Source organism: Rhinolophus ferrumequinum, chromosome X, assembly GCF_004115265.2.
Source record: "Rhinolophus ferrumequinum isolate MPI-CBG mRhiFer1 chromosome X, mRhiFer1_v1.p, whole genome shotgun sequence".
Lineage (NCBI taxonomy): Eukaryota > Metazoa > Chordata > Mammalia > Chiroptera > Rhinolophidae > Rhinolophus > Rhinolophus ferrumequinum.
The window spans coordinates 57,744,279-57,763,844 of NC_046284.1; the positions used below are offsets into that span (position 1 = coordinate 57,744,279).

The following is a 19,566-nucleotide window of genomic DNA, read 5'->3' on the forward strand; positions in this document are numbered from 1 at the left end:
AAATGTTCTTGCTTCAGTGTAATATAATGAAGAACAGACAAACCCTTAAGTTGAAATGTTCGCCTACTGGTCATGAAATATGAACAAACGGTATGGTGTGTCATATATATGATGCCATATTAAAATGCAAAGTGACATGAAAGAGCTCCTCTGCATTTTGCTGTAGACTGGATCTCCTATCACTGATTACAAACCAGTGACCCCAGAGATCACCAATTGAAAACTCTTGCGCAAACAGCCCCACAGGAAGAAAAGTTTAAAAGACCCACATGGAGAAAAAGGAAAGTTTGGAAACAGGACCTAACAACCCATCCAACCTCATACTTGATAGAGAGTATAATCTTCCCTTACACAGAATGTTTCCAAGACAAATTATAGCCCTCAAAGCAATTTTCTTCTCAGCCAATTATCAACCACATCTCCCCCAAATTCAAATAACGCTAAACACTGTCAGAAAAAAAGCATATTTCAGTGAAGCAAAAGAGACCATCACATTCTAAAATAGCTTGAGCCAGTGAAATAATTTGAGTTCCAGGAAAAGTTGGATTCTAACTCTGCCTCTGACGCTGAGCAATCGCCGGTAAGCCATCTCAATGGAGAGCAGATCCTCACTTGAAAAATACAGAGAGAACAGCGTCAACCTTGCCTATGCAAAACTTACGTGCCCCGAGAGCCAAAGCACACAAAGCCTCGCGATAGCTCTGTAACTATTCAGATGAGGTCTTTTTTTTTAATTAGAAATATAGAGGCTGCACTGCCTGGATATATTAAAATCTATTTAGGGGAAGAGAAACTTTCTAGTAAGATGTCTACGATTACTTTCAATTCAATTGGAATTAAAAAAAAAAAAAAAAAAGGAAAGAAAAACACATTTCTCAAGCTACCAGAGCCGAGAAAGGCAACACGTGATGGTCCCCATTTTCAGAACACTATACCAGGCAGACTAGGTTGCGTAATGCTTCCTCAAAATGAGCTAAGTATAACCAAACATTTTGTGACAGTGCAATGAGAGGCAGTTTGCTGCAAGGTTTTGGACACAGAAAACCTAGATTTAAGCCCGAATGTGAACATTTACTACTAGCTTTCTAATCTTGGAAAAATCACATAACCTCATTGGGGTTTAGTTTTCTAATTTGCAAAATGGGGTTAATAATAATTAACCTCCCTGAATCGCAAGGAAAGCACTTTAGAAACTGTAAGAACACACCAATCAAATGTGTGGACTATTGACCATGATTTATTGATCTTTGCTACGGTGCCTTTCAGTATATTCTGTAGTGGTTATTTTCTAAGTTATCTTTGGATTTAAATTAACAGTCCCATATTTATTCCTTAAACCACATTTGAGAGTGGATTGCTGGTTTCTATTTATAGCAAATAATACATTTTTATGTTTTTACAAATAAACCATAGCAAAGCGCTAGAATTACATACTCAACAGTTTTGCTGTTAAAAATATACCGTTTATAGCTGTAAGGAACTCAATTTTCTCACGTAAAAAAGTTAACACTTATGCTGAACATCCACAACAAATCCTTCATTTAATCAAATTGTCCTGCTTCATTCAACAGGAATTTATTGAGGACTTGATATCCAATAAGCACTGGGGATATAATGCAGAATAAAATAAATACCCAAACTCCACGAGTTCGGAGTCTTGAATAAGAGAAATGAAGTAATTATAGTAACATGTGGACAGTTTTATAATAGCTGTCCTCACAATGTGCAATAGGAACCAGAGAAGATTTCAAATAAAGGGCAAAACAAGATGAAGAGTAGTAAAGGACATCATAAAAATGCAAAAAAGGTAAGTTGCTTCAGTTCCATGTTTCAAAACGAGAAAAAAAAAAAAGGAGTGTAATTAAGAGCCCAGGGTCCTACCTCTAGTTTCATAACTAAAGTAACCAGCTGTCTTGGTTTGCCTGGGACTGTCCCAATGCTAGTACTGAAAGTCCCGCAACTGAGGAAAACCCTCAGTCCTCGATCAACCCGGGCAGGTGGTCACTATATTCATCTTTATGAACCTGGCTAAATGGTGCTCCCTCCCCCATCAAATCCACACTTGAAGCCCGAATCTGCAGTGTGAGTGTATTTGGAGATAAAGCCTTTAAGGAGGTAATTATGGTAAAATGAGGTCAAAGAGGTAGGGCCTAGTCTGACAGCATCAGTGTCCCTACACGAGGAAGGGGTCCCTGATCCGGAGCCTGAGCTTTCCTCTCAGCCTCCCCTACTCCCCACCCCGCATGCATGAAAAAAACTGTGTGAGGACATAGCCAGAAGATGGCTGTCTTCAAGCCAGGAAGAGAACCCTCACAAACACCTGGATCTTGGACTGCCAAGCTCCAGAACTGTGACAAAATAAATTTCTGTTGTTTAAGCCACCAGCCTGTGGTATTGTTATGGCAATCCAAGATGACCAGTAGACTAACCAAAATATTTCACTTCTCTGAGAGTCACTCGTCTCATCAGTCTGAAGAGGTTTGACTAGATACCTTCTAATGTTAAGACTCTACGTTTATATGACTATAATCCACATCATTTCAGCTAAAAATGATTAGATCGTGTGAAATTTTTAAAGAGTACGTAGATACGACTTTTTCCTTAGGTCCTCTAGATTTTCTCTTGGACTACATATTTCCAAATTTTTCTTCCATAGACAGCAGTCATTTCCCTCACAAATCATATAGTCTGGTAAGTTATCTTCTATTTTCACACTGGAACCGAACCTATTTCACGTTCCTTCTTATGACTTCTATGGGGAAGATGGATACTTTCCTCTGTATACTTGGGGTGATGTCCAATATTTTGTCACTAAAACCATGTGTGCGTCTCTAGGCAATGAGACCTTTACATATACATCACATGCTTTATATAAATGATGACTCTTAGAAAAGGTAGCACAATTACATTATGATGTAAATCCTAATGACTTACAGGAAGAGATCTAAAATTTTTTTCGCAGTAAACCGGAATGTTTTCTTCAATTTCTCTGTATGACATGTTTCACATCTGTACAAAAGCATATTATCCTACTGCATCGTAGTTTGTCATGTCTCTCTGTCCAACTAAAAGGACTAGAGAATTACAATACAGGAGAAGGAGATATTAACTCAAGGCAGAAAAAGAAAGGGTTTTGGTCTTCATAAGTTAGGAAATGGGCTCTGAATGAGCCCAAATAAACCTCTAGTTATGGAGGTAAGGTATCCAAACTAATACTCAAATCACTTAAAATCTTTTCACAACCTGCCTACCAATGTTATCATTTGTTTCCGACACACACCCCATACTCCAGGCAGTGGGATTTTCTAATTCATCCTCAAACACATGATTGTCCCTAGCTGTGCACCATCATTAAAAAGAACCACTACCCTTTGTTTAATATTATAATTTTTCACAGTAGTCTGACAAACATCATTTTATTTGACTCTGAAAACAACACTACAATAAAAACAAGGCTCACTGTATTTCCTCATGAACAGATGAAGAAACTGAGGTTCAGAAAGAGCAAGGGACTGACTTAGCCATGATAATTTGGCTAGTAATTAGCAAAAAGGTAGCTAAAATGTAGGCTCTGAGCCTGGCGGTCTCCCGTTTTGTAAGGTTATAGGGCTTCTTTCTTTCATATAACTGAATTCGACCTATCCTTCAACATCCTTCTGTTCCAATTTGTTAGTATCACCCATCTCTACCTACATCACCAAAAAATTCCTCCCTTCCCTGAAGTCCTGCTAATCTCAGTGTAATCTCAGTGGGCTTTCATTTTGTATTCATTGACAGTGTATCTTGTGATATTACAGAATACTCTCTATGTCTATTTCCCAGCCACTCAACTGTACCTCAAGCTTCTTGAGGTTTCTGTGTCTTCTGTATGTTTTATATCCCCCTGGTGTACCAACCATCTCTTTTGTTTTGCCTTTGTTTGAGCCTGCCTGATGTCCCTTCACCAGCCTCTACCCTTTGGAATCCCTATCTTTGGTAATGATGTCCTTTTTCCATCACAGGTGTAATGACCAATTTTCCATCACAGGTAGTCTTGGTAGCGCTGCCAATCAAAGTTTTCTGTTCTCCCTTGGACAAAGGGCGTTCCTGTAATCCACACTAGGCCAATCAGTCTCTCTTCCTAATTAGAATTTGAATCGAACACAGGGAAGGGAGGAGAAAAATGGTTGGAGCTAATACACCCAAAAAGCCAATTTCCTGAAAAGACTTCCCATTAGTTCCTGCTCCTGTATTCTCAAAGCTGTGATAGTTGCTGTTCTTTTACAGGCCAAGTTCTTCAGCCTTTCCTCTGTTTCTGGCTAAGCTACCTTATACCCTCCCGATAAATTCTGCTTTTTGCTTAAGTCCGGCAGTCACTTTCTGTTGCTTACAAACAAAGATCCTTATCGGATATACCCGCAAAGTTCAGTGCCTAGAGACTGCTTAATATTTTCTAATGTTTTGTTTTTATGCAGATTATATATGTGATTATACACTGCAAACACAAACGACAAATGACCCTGAGGTGCAACATTGCTATTGGTTAGAATATTGATAATCAACAGGCAAGCACAGGCCAAGCTAACACTGGGAACTCATCCGCATAGAAATGTTGTTTATTACAGCTCAGCACCCTGGTTTGGTGACTCACAAAGTGATAATTCACTGCTGCAAATTAACAAAGAATTGTGTAGTGAGGGTAGGACTTATAGTAACGATACTCTTTAGTGATATTTGACATTTAGGTTAACCCATCTGTTTTCCTTTTCTTCCCAAATATTACAGGAGCCAACTGTGACCACTTGAATGTTTAATATTACTTTCCTCTAAGATACATTGGCTAAGTTTAACTGCTTACACCATGACTCCTTTTTAATTAGGTGGATATTTTAACATGCTCTGTTATCTTCTTGTGAAAAATGGTAGGTTGTGATTTTAAATTCACTGAGAAAGGAAATTATCATTAGAATAATTTAGGTTGGTAAATGGTACCATTTTTTAAAGCATAATCAATAATCTACAAAGAAAGTTTCCTCTGCCATTTTTTTAAGAAACAACAATAACACTAAGAAAAACCAATCAAGTATTCTTTATAAGATAACTGGAATTTAACAGCAATTCTAGCTAATCATGCGTCACTAGTTTGTTAATCCATTTTTAAACAATTATAAACCTAAGCGAACCATTTCTATGTACTTCAGCATATTTCTGTCATTTTAGATATTTATATGTCTACTCAGAATCCTTTGAATTCCAGGAACATCCTTTTAATTCTAGACATTATGGGAATATCATGAATGCATACGATATTTGTCTTTCTTAATGACAAGTATCTCCCTGAAGATAAAAATCCTACTGAAAACCTGGGAGGGGGAGATTTTAAAACATGCACTTCTTTCTCTTTTAGAACACCTATTACTACACGATAGTATTTCCCACAAGACTATTTTTTTTATTTTATTTGAAGGTGGCAAAAATCTTTGTGCTGAATCCTTTGAGCATACCTCTAGTGATAGATGTCAGATCAGCGTTGTGTGGAAGAACTTTTATTTGACAGGTAGATGACAGGAAGAAGCCTCTCTCCAAAATATAAGATGCAACTGTAAAATCCTTCTGTGAGGTTAAAATAATCTTTTGTTCCTGTGTATAAATGATTTATTCATTCTTGCTTGAAAAAAAAATCTGTTCATGTAATTAATTTGAATAGTGTGAAATTATGACACTTAAAAAGGTACATATTTATTCAAATCAGGATAGTTTGTTTTAAATGTCATTTTTATATGAATTAAATGTGAAATAGGTATATAATACAAACTCCCAATGATTTTTTTTTTGTTTACTTTCTGATACTTTTACAATCATAACCAAGAACACTTTAAGAATCACTCATTGCACATACAGCATATACTCTAAGCAAACAGCATCTTGGTAAGAGATACCTGTATTAGTATTGAGTATATGGTATGCAACACAACAAAAGAGTCTTAAATATTTAGTTTTACCCTACGAATCTGGTTATGATTTATTCTAGTTTATTACAAGGATTGCCTTATTCTCTCTGTCATTAGCAAATAATTTCACATGTCCCCTAATGTCAAAAGAGGAGAGAGTAAAAATGTGGGGTTTTTTGGGGACAAAATTTAGCATTCCGGGTATCTTCCTTTTTCTCTTTCCTTACATACCTCAGAAATAAATCAGGAGTAAACGGATGCAGTTCCTTTATATATCCTATTATCTGCAAATATTATTCTTTTTGTCTATCTGAGTTAGAAATACCAGGAACAAATCATTTTTGATACATATTAAAACGCTCTCCGGGTATATGTAATGCACATCTATTTAATGCATGGATAGAAAAGAAATTTATATCCATTCCTAGATTTGGGATTCTCGTTATAATATACTTCAAAAGCTAACCAAAGTTCTGTAATGTTTTCAGATGTGAGGGAGAAAAAAAAGGTGAAAGAATGGTGAGATGTCAAGATTAGATTGCTTGTTTTCAGATTTATTTTCGTCTCTAGCTTTCATACAGGTCTCACCTCATTCTGTTCGGTTTTCTGTCTGTAACAGACAGATCTTTCCCTTGAATGAGGTGGTTTGCTCTAGTCTAGAAATGGGCATATACAATCACTTGTGCGCATCTCTGCTTCTTTGTTTACTTTTCACAAGAATTTAAGTCTCAAAAATAATAGTATGAAATGGCCCGATCCAAACAATAAGATGATTATCACCTGATTTTTAAAAAAATTTAGTGAATACATTAGATACCTAATATAACAGAACACTATTTAACAATAAAGAATATTATTTTCTTAGAGCGGAATAAGTAAAGCACATTCAACACCAAATTTCTGGCTAGTGACTTCAATGAATTTCACTCCTCAAATACTTTTTGGACAGGCATTAAATAAGTAAAAGGGATTGAGATACAAGATTGCATCTACTTAATAAAAGCAAATTTTCTTTTCTTTTTTTTTTTTTTACTAGTCTTCAAAGCTTTATTATTTGTATATCAACACCAGCATTTTAAATGTAATATAATCTTTGGGAGATCTTGCAATTCCTTAGGCACATAATTTTGAACATTAGTTTTAAATATTAGCTATGTTATTTTTACAATATTATTATTAAATATTAGCTACGTGATCTTTCTCATTGTTTAGATTCTAGGTAAATGGAAATTTAGTGTAATAAGTAAAGTTTTCTTGATAATAACAATGATTTGATTACCCTGCAAAGTCAGTAAATATAAAGGTTTTTTTTTTTTAGTGTATATATATATATATATATATATATATATATTTTCTCTAATCTGCCATCTTCTGTAGTAGTCTAAAGGTCTTTATGAAAATAATTCCTATGTGAATATCTTTTTTTTTTTTAAATTTATTTTTAATTTATTGGGGTGACAATTGTTAGTATAATTACATAGATTTCAGGTGTGCAATTCTGTATCACATCATCCATAAGTCACACTGTGTGTTCACCACCCAGAGTCAGCTCCCCTTCCATCACCATACATTTGATCCCCCTCACCCTCATCCCCCCCCCAACCCCCTTACGCTCTGGTAACCACCAAATTACGTTCCCCAGATTAATTTTCAAACACCGTGGCCATCCTGTGGTCACCGACTGCCCTCCAATCCCCTCACCCTCCCCCCCACCCCCCACCCCTCCCGCCCATCTAGCAACCCTCAGTTTTTCCTCATTGTCTCCCAAACTGTTTCTGATTAGTTCATTCACTTATTCTTAAGAAACTGTGGTACATTTATACAATGGAGTATTATGCAGCCATAAAGAAGAAAGAAATCTTACCATTTGCAACAACATGGATGGATCTAGAGAACATTATGTTAAGTGAAATAAGTCAGACAGGGAAAGATAAGTACCATATGATCTCACTTATTTGCGGATTCTAAAGAAAAGCAAATTTTCTTGATCTACAAACTCCAATAACATTCAATCAGCAAGAGTTTAATACTATATAACAAAAGAATTTGTAGTCATTGAGATTTTACTATAGTGAGACTGAAAAATTATTTATCTGTTTTAATTGAGATATAAGTCATATACCATAAAATCAACCCTTTTTAAAAAATACTTTTTTTTGGCTTATATATTGTTGCTATTTAGAGTGATCCCTGTCATAGATGAAATTACTGTTGTTAATAAGGATTATAAAATGTTCTCTTACCTTACAAAGGAAGTTGATCTTAAAACCCAAAGACTGGGCATTTCTTGAGCCTGAGTTCATGTAGTTCCCAACCAAAAGAACTAACTCTAAAAGTCTGTTAAAGCTTTCACTCTTCTTCAGTTCTTCACAGGCAAGCGTTACTGCTATGATGCTTGGTTTGATGTTGTTTATGTGTTCTTCAAATGTGAGTTTGAAAAGAATGCTATTGAGACGAGGCCGCAACATTTTCACTGAGCTCATCTGTAAGATAAAGAATGATCCATAAGAACATATATTTAAAGCCTGTTATTTCTCTCTCTAGTGGGGATAATTTTACAGACAATACAATAAAATTTCTGTATAAAACGAACTCTCTCAGGGTTTCAAAAAGTATTACTTATTGTTTGGTTTAAACATTCCTAAAGAATATTTTTATAAAAGTTTAAAAACAGCTGTTCATTTTTAAATCAATTAAACTGTCCTAATAGCATTAAGATAATATTAGTGAAGCTAAACAGTTGCTACGTGTTAACTGCATAATCATGAGTCGTCAATAGCATTTAAATGGCCAAAAATCTGTCCGTGAGGTGAACTAAGAAAATTTACAAATACGAAATTGAGTTGAGTGAACTGCTGGGCCATAGATAAAAGATGTACGTGATGACAGAAAACCACTTTCCTGAAACACTACCTATTACAATGCTATTTGAAATCATAGGACTAGCTCTGGTTGAGCATTGAATAATTTTAAACCTATGATTTCTATTTATAATATATATGAAATATTTATATTTGCTCTAAAGAATTTCACCTACTTGGCAGAATGTTGATGTTAAATAATTAGGTTCCGGTAAAATCACATGAACTTTTAAGCACATTATTCAAGAATTCTATATTGGTTTTCTTCAAAACAGTTCAATTTAGGTTTCAATTACATGTTTCACAGTGTTAGTGCACATTCTCTGTTCCCTTTGGTATAGCTCCTATGGTAAAAACTTATTTTAGCCTTTCCTGTAACCTCAAATCATTTAACTAGATTTCACTCACCAAATAAATTCTGGGAGAGAGGTCAGGGGAGGATAGACACACATGATCATACACAGGCACACACACCATGAAAAGAAGTTATTAATATTCCTAATTATATTTATTTTCTGCACATACAGCTTAGTTTTGACAGGCACAGGTTAGGCATTAAGATATTTGTGAATAACATGAAAAGAACTTGAAAACATAAACGAAATCCTTAAACCACAAACTACCCTTCAAAAGCAGCAAATGAGCTGTTGAATAGACCATATCTGCTCTAATACAAAAACAAGGCATGGTCCATCCTTTTTCTTCTTTGAAATGAACTTGCCCATTAACCATGGGTGTCTGCCTCTCCAAAGATTAACCTTTGCCTTCTGCTAATCGTCCTATATGCTTTCATGGTTTTATAGACAGATGTATCAAAGTATGCTGGGAATATCCACCTGTTACTATATTTATGTAGGTCTTATCACTTATCACTAGCTGTTTTATATGATCAGGGCAATGCACAAACCATCCCACTGCTTCTTCAGGGCTCACGTGGTAAGTATAAGACACACAACCTTGTCACATAAAGTTTCCAATACAGCCTAAAAATCATGACCCAGTAACTTGAAAACTACAGCTACTCATAGAGGTCAGGAATAAACGAGGTATAAACCGAGGGGCAGAATTTGGACCGAAGTACCTGTAGAGCGGAGGGAAAGGCCACAGAGATGGAAGCCAAGCACATCACAGTCTGTCTCCATGAACGTGCCCATCTCCTCGCGGATGTTTGTGTGGGAATCTCTCTAAGTTTCTACATGTGTTTTTCTGCCCTTATTTTGCCTCTACCACGGACTCCAAATCCCTCCCGACTTTGAGTTTTCCTTTTCTTTCACCGCTAACTCGCCATCCGTAGCACAGAACCACGTTTCTGTATTTAGGGAGCAGTTTTCAGTCTCCCTGAGGGCTAAGAGCCAGAGCTCCCTGGAGCAGGGGCCCGTCACCACGTGCCTGCTTTCTAGGACCTGTGGGGACCCAGCTCACCAGGGTGGCCTTCCTTGTCCCTGATCGACAAGGAATTTCAACCTGAGGCTTATGTGGATTGTTAGTCTTGCTTCAGTTCTAACACCACTGGACTTCATTCATATTTTTATCCTTTTGGAGCTTTGTATTTCAACCCTTGGCCTACAAACCCAGAGAGCATGGATTCTATTTTACTTTTTTAAATACCAGCTCCAACTGACATAATGTGACTCGAAATGTATTTTAATAATAATAGTGATAATAACAGTGATTAACATTTATTGAGTACTTTGTGGCAAACATTTTTCTACATATGCATGACACACACACACACACACACACACACACACACACACACCCCTTTTTCTACATGTTTTATACACACACACACCGGACGGTGACAAAAAATGTATACAAGTGGACACTTTGGTCAATGATGCTCAAGCAGTAGTTCGCCATAATCAGAAGTGTCTGGACGCTGACGGTAACCACTTTGAGCACCTCTTGTAATTGCAGAAATCAAACGTGACTTGTATTCATCTTTTTTTTTATCAGTATATATTGAGCATTACAATTTTAATCCAGTTTTCCTTTCTTAAAATGTGCACACATTTTTGGGACCCTCATAGATACTTGAGTCTCAAAACAACCCCAGGAGAAGGTTATTAGCATTAGTCTCACTGTAAACACGAGGAAAGAGAGGCACAGCAATACTAGGTAATGCTAAGGAACACACCACGTCAAACTGCATACTAAAGACCTAGAGATGTGAACCCAGGCATGTGGGCCACAGAACCCAGACTCCCGAGCACTACAGCACATAGCCTCTTGACTCATCTCGGGAACAGTATATATGATTAGGGGAAGCTGAGATTAGTGGCCGGGAGACCATCAGTAAGTGTTCAAAACGGCCCGGGAAACAGGACATGAGCTAGGATGTTGACACTAGGAAGGGAAAGGAAGCAATGGATATTAAGAGCCAGAATTAAGGAAGAATCACTGGGAATTGGCCATGGACCAGTTATGGGAGGAGAAAGTCACAGGCGGCTCCAAGGTTTAAGTATGTTATAAGGTAGAACACTGTTGGCAATAATGACGGCAGAAGGAGGTGCTGATTCGGTGCGGTTTACTGTTTGGCTGGTTGTTTTGTTTCAGGGAATGAGGGTACATGAATTTACTGCCCCTGATCTGCTGCTGCCTCCACTCCAGAAGCTAATCAGGGACTAAGGCAGTGGGAACAGGGAGGGTACAGATTGGCAGCAAATTCAGTCAAATGACTGAACCTGGAAACTGTCACATAATGTGACTGTGTGAAACTAATCTGCCTAATTTCTCTGGTCTTCAGTTCCTCATCTAAAAAGTACGGAAAATTCCTGACGCGCAGCCTTGCTCGGATTATTAGACAGGAACCAAATAAATGATCCATAAACACTATTTCCTTCTTTTTCAGTCTCTGCCTCGAGAGCTGTAGAAAGGCGGCATAAAGGATGCTAGATCTACTAATAGAAAAATTACTTGGCTGTTACCAGAAACAATTTATTAGCATTTAAGTGAACTTGGTTCTCCATCCTCGCACACTACTACTAGCGTATTTTACTACTAAAAGAGACATTATTAGCTTCCCATTACTAAGGCTCCAAATCTTGCTTTCACATTCAAATCATAGTAAACACAATGTAAGTTAATACCATCCCTTACCTATATTTTGACCTGAATAATTTCTTAGAATTGTTTCTCATTCCCCATGCTCGCCTTTCAAGCATACATTTTTATGTATTTCAAGGTTGCATTACTACAATAGGCTATTTAAATGTACTCCCGATCCCTCCAGCCTCCCGCTCCAAATCCTCACATAAATGGTAAAATGATACTTCTGTGGTAGGGAAAAAATATTGCCTTCTTGACATTTTCAGTTGTAGGTATTATTATGATACCTGATAGCATTGGGAAATTCAGTCCTTGAGTTTAAGAGGAGATAAGTATTGGAGTTGGCAGATTTAAGTGATTCGAATAGATGCCGTGGGAGGCAAGGTCATCGATGAGGAGAGTGAGTACAGAAGAGAGTCAAAGACTGCACCTCGGACAGCACCAAGCACAGGGGCTCGTATAAATTAGACATTCAAACGTTTGCTGATTAATTTTAAAAGCACTCCTTAGCTGACTAACCATTTTCCAGATCTTCTGCCAAGTAGAACAGATAGATTGTGTATTGACCAAAAGTAAAAGCAGAAGGTAATGTTTTACGGTCTGTAAAATAATGTCCTTAGCGAAGATTTCAAACCACAAATACTAGGGAATTAACTTTGTTGAACAGCCTGACTCCAGGCAGAGGTTGCACATGAGAAGGGGGTCAGAGTTACCCTCTCACCTGGCAACATGTCTTGATTCACTTATCCTCTAGAACCAGGGTTGGCACATAGGATGTGATAAATATGATAGGTGATTAAAACACAAATAATTGTAAAATGGATAAAAACGGATTCATTCATTCATATAAATAGCAACTCCAATATCAGCAAAGGGCTGGACTGGAAAGAGAAAGCCTAGTGTGCAGCGGTATAGTAGGCTGACGTGGGGTAGGAGGACGGTGGCCTATGGACGGCATATGGCCACCGTGAGGGTCATTTCGACAAAACTGCCCAGGCCCCAGCTTAGCCCAAATTCAGAGCCCCATGTAACTATTAGGCTGGTGCAAAAGTAACTGCTGTTTAAAAAGTTAACAATAATTGCAAAAACTGTAATTACTTTTGCAACAACCTAATTTTTGGAAGGCTAGCTTTGAGGGAAATGTTTCCCTAATACCCAGAGAGGGAGAGAAACCATTCTCTAAATTCTCCAGACCCATATGTAAACTGTACATGAAGAAACAGGGACTTCTGAGTTACAACTAGACCTGCACTTGAACCACAGTTCTGTCATTCTCTAGCTACACGAAAAAGGTCGGACAATTAAGTTCGTGAACTTTCCACCATGCGCATATGACCTAGTGCAGTTACCTAATGTTTCTGAGACTTTACTTCCTCATCAGTAAAATGTATTCCGTAAGTCATCCTTGCAAGCTGCAGTCAGACTTAAATGACATATTACCACAACACTCCTGTCATAGGAGCTGACACAACGCAAGCACTCTAAAACAACAGCTATTGTTATTACCCTCTTTCCTCATCCTCAGAAATTCTCAAGAAGAAGGAACCACGACCCCCAATTGTTCTCCCAAACCCGAGGAAAAGTTTCTCTTATCCAAAAGAAAGGTATATGTGTTTGCAGGGCTTGGTGAAGAACAGAGCTCATTATCTATTAAATACACTATAAATATTGTGCTCAGCTCTCCTTAACCAGTTTATATTCATAAGAAACTTTGACTACTAGAAATGCTATCATTGAAAATGTGTTATTATAAAAATGAAGACACTATGGAGGAGGTGAAGCCATGTTGGGTGCAGTTCTTAAATCGGCATGCATCGGTCATGCTGACAGAATTTGCTGCAACCGTAAGTGTGAATGCTTCTGAACAGACCAGGGTACACTGACAGACAACAGCTGAGTCTCCATTAGAGGACTGCGGTGTGTAAGGAAATGTCTTGGATAACTTGGATAAATGTCTTGGATAACTAAGCTTAGAAAGAATAGAAAGCACCGAGCAATGTCCCCAGCCACAGAGAAAATTATTAAAAGGCTCATGTCTCACAAAGGCACCTGAGTGCACCTAAGTGATATAAGTAAATAAAACAAAAACTCGGCTGAAATGTGCGTTTGTTTTAATTTGTGGTCTCTAGCAGCATTTTAGTTGACTGGCATCCTTCATTTTATAATTCATTCCTTGAAGTGCTGTGGGCTGCTGACCATGGTGTTGTATTATGTAGGGGCTTTATTTGTGTTATGAGGTACTTGTCAATCAAATGACATCAAGCAGCTATCATTTCTTCAGCTGATCTGTACTATATTTTTTACCAAAAGTGCACTGACATAGTGAGAGTAGCTACAAGTGGGTTATTTCCCCAAAGAATTAGACAGTTTTGTTTATATAATTTGAATTTTATACGCTTCAATGCCTATACAGCTGGTGAATATTGATCTACTGCCAAACTACCAAAAGAATCGAGAGAGAAAGAAAAAAGGCACAAGTAGACAAATCAGGCGTGAAGGAGGTGGAGATGCAGTCACGTGTCGCTTGCCTTTACGGTTATTTCTATTATCTTTCCTTTTGCACCTCTAAGAAACACACCTCCAACTGCCATCAACTCTCAGCATATTTAATCCTCTGGTCTCTTCAAAACACAATGTTAAGAATTCATTAGAATTCACAGATATATTTGTAACAAATGAACATTTGTTGCAAGGTGTTTCCCCAAATAGTTAAATACTATTCGGACCCACTGTACACTAAATATACAGAATAATTTTGTATCAGTGATAATAAACGTTATGTTAAAGAAGTCACATTATAGATGGGTAGACTTAAGTTAGACAGCAGGCAGAACTGCCTATAACGTTGTGAGATCCAGACTCAAGGACTGAGCAAAACTGTGCCTGGCGGTACGGAAATAAAGCAGGGGCATATGTGATTCCCTACTTAAAAAAATAATTTTCTTATCCTTTTTTAATAATAACCTCCTCAAGGGCAGGGTTTCTCCTGCTCACTGCTGTACTTTCTGCAGTACACCTAGTACCTGGCCTGCACAAAACAATCAGTTCAACTGTACGTGCTATATGGATTCAATGGCAAATGTTTGTATATTTGATGTCAGGACAGATAAGAGCCAGAGTTGATCTGTAAAATGAGGCTTTGGAAAAACAGAGTGTTGAAAACTGACTCTGTACCAGAAAAATAATGAGGTGTTAATGAAGAATATTTTTTTTTAAAGATAGTAATATGGGGAAATTATACATCAACAAACATCTATTCATCTGGTCTGGAACAGAACCCAGTAAAATTGTCTCAAAAGACACTATAAACTCAGAAGAATCATATTAAAAATCTGAGGAAAAATTGCAAAAAGTCATTGTGAAAACAACTGTTTAAGGCCAAGAACGGCCATCAATACATCTACTACGTCGCTATGCTGTTGTGTTAGGGATGACTGACATATGGGGGAGAAGGAGTTAATTTTTTACTTTTAAATTTAATGAAAAGCAATCAATAGCAAAACTGACATCCATAATCATAATCTGAATATTTAGATTTTGGGTGGCTTTATCTTATTTTATTGCAAAAGCTGATGGAAATAAGTTAATCCTGTAACAAAAATGGATTATTATGAAAAATTAATGAAATGAACACGAATATGAATACATGGAATTGAGAATGAATCGTGGCAAGTTTTCTTTTACCTGATCTCAAAATCATTAAACTAGCAATGAAAATAGAAACAATCAAGGCATTACATATCAAAACACTGAACACTCTGAATGAGCACAGATAAAATAAAGGAAAATGCGACGTTTCCAATGAATATGCAAACCTGAATAATGATTTCATATTAATGGAACAGAGGAGCTAACATTTTCCATCCAAAGTAATTGCCTGTGATGATAGGTGGGAGGGGAAAAAAAAAAACGCTTTTAAGAATTTCCTTTTCACCTGTTTAAGCTATCTTGAACTGAGCTCATAAGCTCCTACGGGGCTTTAAAAAAATTAAAAAGCACACCGACTTTATAGCTGTATCGCCAATGATAGGCTTAAATCCACTCCTCCCACCTTTACATATTTGTGCAGAAAAAGAAAAAGAATTATGTGTGCTGTCAACAATATCACATAATCTGTGCTTTTCATTACGTTTTTATGCATAAGATTATCTCAACATCGTTTTGTTAGATTATAGCTTGACAATATTTTTAATTGAAAAATATGGGCGATTTTGATGTCAGAAAAACAAAGTACCGATTACTAAGAGAACTAATTATTGCCTTCTTTTTCTCAGAAGAAGCGTTCGTTTAATAGATATACACTGCCCGGGTCTCTATCCTCAGTGTAAGACAAGTGGGAATTTCCATAGCTCTGAGGTTGGAGAACAGCTGAGCTGTAAACACACTCCAAAGAGTCTAAAAGCTCCTGCTGGGGTTCTAACTGGCAGAGCTTTCAAAGATCTGTGCTTTTTTTCCGGTAAAGGTACAGCACATAATTATAACGATGTACCAGATCCAATTCTGTGGGAGGCGGGTTGGAGACCAGTCGGTGGGAAGCTATGCAGCCAATCTAGCCCCCTAATGAAAAGGATTATTGATCACAGAAGGTGTGGGAACTAGCATATCCCTCTTACCAGGAGGTCTGCCTCTAGACAGAAGAAAGGTCCCTGGGTATTTTTCACTTGTTTCTTTTTCTTTTTCTGTTTCTTGGGGTTTCTTTTGAACTGATTACATGTGAATACAAGCAAACCCAATGATGTGACTGCTCAAAAAAACCCAAAAAGTTTAGAGAGAGCTTAGCAGACCATTCACTGTCTAAGGTAAGGCTATTTTCTTTAAAAAGTCAAAGCCAGATTTCCCCCTGAGTTTTGTTAATTTTACTGGTTTTTCTTTGACGACGACGATGATGATTTTAATGAATCTTGCAGGAGTACTCTCATTTCTGGCATGTTTATCGCTAACTGATGAGATTCTGTATTTATCACCCAGGAACTTATATAATAATGCGAACTACAGGATACCAGTCTTTACCTGTGATAGGAATTTTATTCCTGTAAAAATTCCTTTTACAGGAATAAAATCAGGAAAGGGTATTTATCACTAGAGAAAACAAGGAAAGAAAAGGTTTCAAAAGGACACTATATACTTCAATGTTATCAAGTACCATGTGGATAGAGAATTAGACAGACCTGAAAAGAGTCCTCTTGATTTGTATTCATGCTAATACATTAAAAAATCAACACAATGCGTGTACTTATGGAAGTTGAAATGTAGTGGGGGTTTACAGACATTGAATAAAATCCTTACATCCCTGTAATTTCTGGCTGTGAAAACCAGTGGAGACTGTGGTTGAATGAGAAGGCGGGCGGCTGGAGTCCCAGGCACTCCTCTTAAAGGGCCCCTGCATGGACTTACTTGAGGACAGACTCACACATGCTCAGCTCCGGCCCTGGGACAACAACTCAGAGTGCCAGGGACACATGGGGAGGAACGGAACTCATCTGGGTGAGGGCTGAAGGGCAGCTTTCTCCCAGACAGACGTTCTGGTAGAGGCCATTATTTCGTGTTGAGCCCTTCCCACTCCCAGGATGCAGACTCAGGTGGGCATCATACCTGAGTCTCTATCAACCTGGCTGGTGATTCCCTGAGACTCTGCCCAACCAACTTGTGGGACCACCCAAGCCACTTCCAGTAGCTTTTCCATAAAAACGGTGCATCTTGGCTCACGTTGCACACTTAACTAAAATCCCTCCAACAGAGATCTAGACAACAACAGAGCACCACCCAACCACCTTCACAAATAACACACCCAAAGGGCAGACTCAGCAGGCACCAGAGGCCTGCTAAATTAAATCCTGCTCCATGTGGTCAGCCAGTGCATAATAGCTCCTCTACTGCAGTCAGGGCCAGTCCTAAAACCAATCATCCTGAGGGTCAATCACACCCATTCAGGTGCAAACAACAATCCAGGATGAACTACAACATCTGGAGCACCGGGCTCAGGTGAAGAGGGAGACTGTGCAACTGAGGCCCATGGCACACCTATTATAAGGCCACTCTACTAAGCCGAGGAGACACAGCAGCCCTACCTAAAACACAGAAACAAACACAGGGAGGCAGCCAAAATGCAGAGACAAATAAACATGTCCCAAATGAAAGAACAGAACAAAACTCCAGAAAAAGAACTAAACAAAATGGAGATAAGCAATTGACCAAAACACCGGTTATAAGGATGCTCAATGATCTCGGTGAGAACTTCAAAAAAGACACAGGAAATATAAAAATGGAGACAGAAAACATAAAGAAAAATACCAGTCAGAAATGAAGAATACAATAACTGAAATGAAGAATGCATTAGAGGGAATCAACAGATGAGATGAAGCAGAGGATCGAATCAGTGATTTGGAAGATATGGTAGCCAAAAACAACCAATCAGAACGGCAAAAAGAAAAAAAGAATCCAAAAAATGAGAATAGTTTAAGGGGCATCTGGGACAAATCAAGCATACCAAAATTTGCATCAGAGGGGTACCACAAGGAGAAGAGCAAGAGCAAGGAAGTGAAACCTATGTGAGGAAATAATGATGGAAAACTTCCCTAACCTGGCAAAGGAAATAAAAATACAGCCCAGGAAGCACTAAGAATCCCAGACAAGATGAATCCAAAGAGGCCCACACCAAGAAACATCATAATTAAAATGTCAAAGATAAAAGACAAAGAGGGAATCTTTAAAGGAACAAGAGAAAAAGTAGTTAGTTACCTACAAGGGATCCTCCATAAAACTCTCAGCTGATTTCTCAACAGAAACTTTGCAGGCCAGAAGGGACAGCAACGAAATATTCAAAGTGATAAAAAACAAGGACCTAAAACCATGATTACTCTACCCAGCAAAGCTATCATTTAGAATCCAAGGACAGATAAAGAGCTTTCCAGATAAGAAAAAGCTAAGGGAGTTCATCACCACCAAACCAGTATTACAAGGAATGTTAGAGGGACTTCTACAAGAAGAAGAAAAAAAAAGATAAAAAATATGAATAATAAAGAGGGAACAACTACATATCTATCAATAATCACTTTAAATGTACACGGGTTAAACGCTCCAATCAAAAGACATCAGCTGGCTGAATGGATAACAAAACAAGACCCTTATGCATGCTGCCTGCAAGAGACTCACTTCAGATCAAAAGACACACAGAGACAGAAATTAAAGGGATGGAAAAAGTCATTTCATGAACATGGAAATAAAAAAATAACCTGGGGTAGCAATACTTATACCAGACAAAATAGACTTGAACACAAATGCTATAACAAAAGACAAAAACAAGACTGTGTATCCATCTAGCCATTGCAGCATTTACAATAGCCAAGATATGGAGGCAACCTGGATGTCCCTGAGTGGTTGAATGGATAAAGAAGAGGTGGTACCTGTATACAATAGAATGTTACTCAGCCATGAAAAAGAAGGAAATCTTGCCATCCGCAACAACAGGGACAGACCTAGAGGGTACTGTGCTGAGTGGATTAAGTCATACAGAGAAAGAAATTCCACATGATTTCACTTATACATGGGCTCTAAAGAAAACAATAAATGAACAACAACAACAACAACAACAAAAAAAAACAAAGAAAAGAAGCAGACTCATAGATACAGAGAACATTTTGATCGCTGCCAGATTGGGGGACAGGGTAGGAGAGGGTTAAGAGGTATAGACTGGGAGTTACAAAATAGTCATGGGGATGTAGAGTACA

At 37.8% G+C, this 19,566-nt stretch overlaps 1 protein-coding gene across 3 annotated transcripts in view; it reads right to left on the reverse strand.

The window, feature by feature from the left end:
- DIAPH2 (diaphanous related formin 2) overlaps window positions 1-19,566 on the reverse strand; it is an 843,900-nt gene that overhangs the window by 421,120 nt on the left and 403,214 nt on the right. For all 3 annotated transcript variants that reach the window (XM_033107889.1, XM_033107880.1, XM_033107870.1), the window contains one exon: window positions 8,174-8,413. In XM_033107889.1, the coding sequence (XP_032963780.1) occupies window positions 8,174-8,413 (240 nt within the window). The remainder of the gene's footprint in view (window positions 1-8,173; window positions 8,414-19,566) is intronic.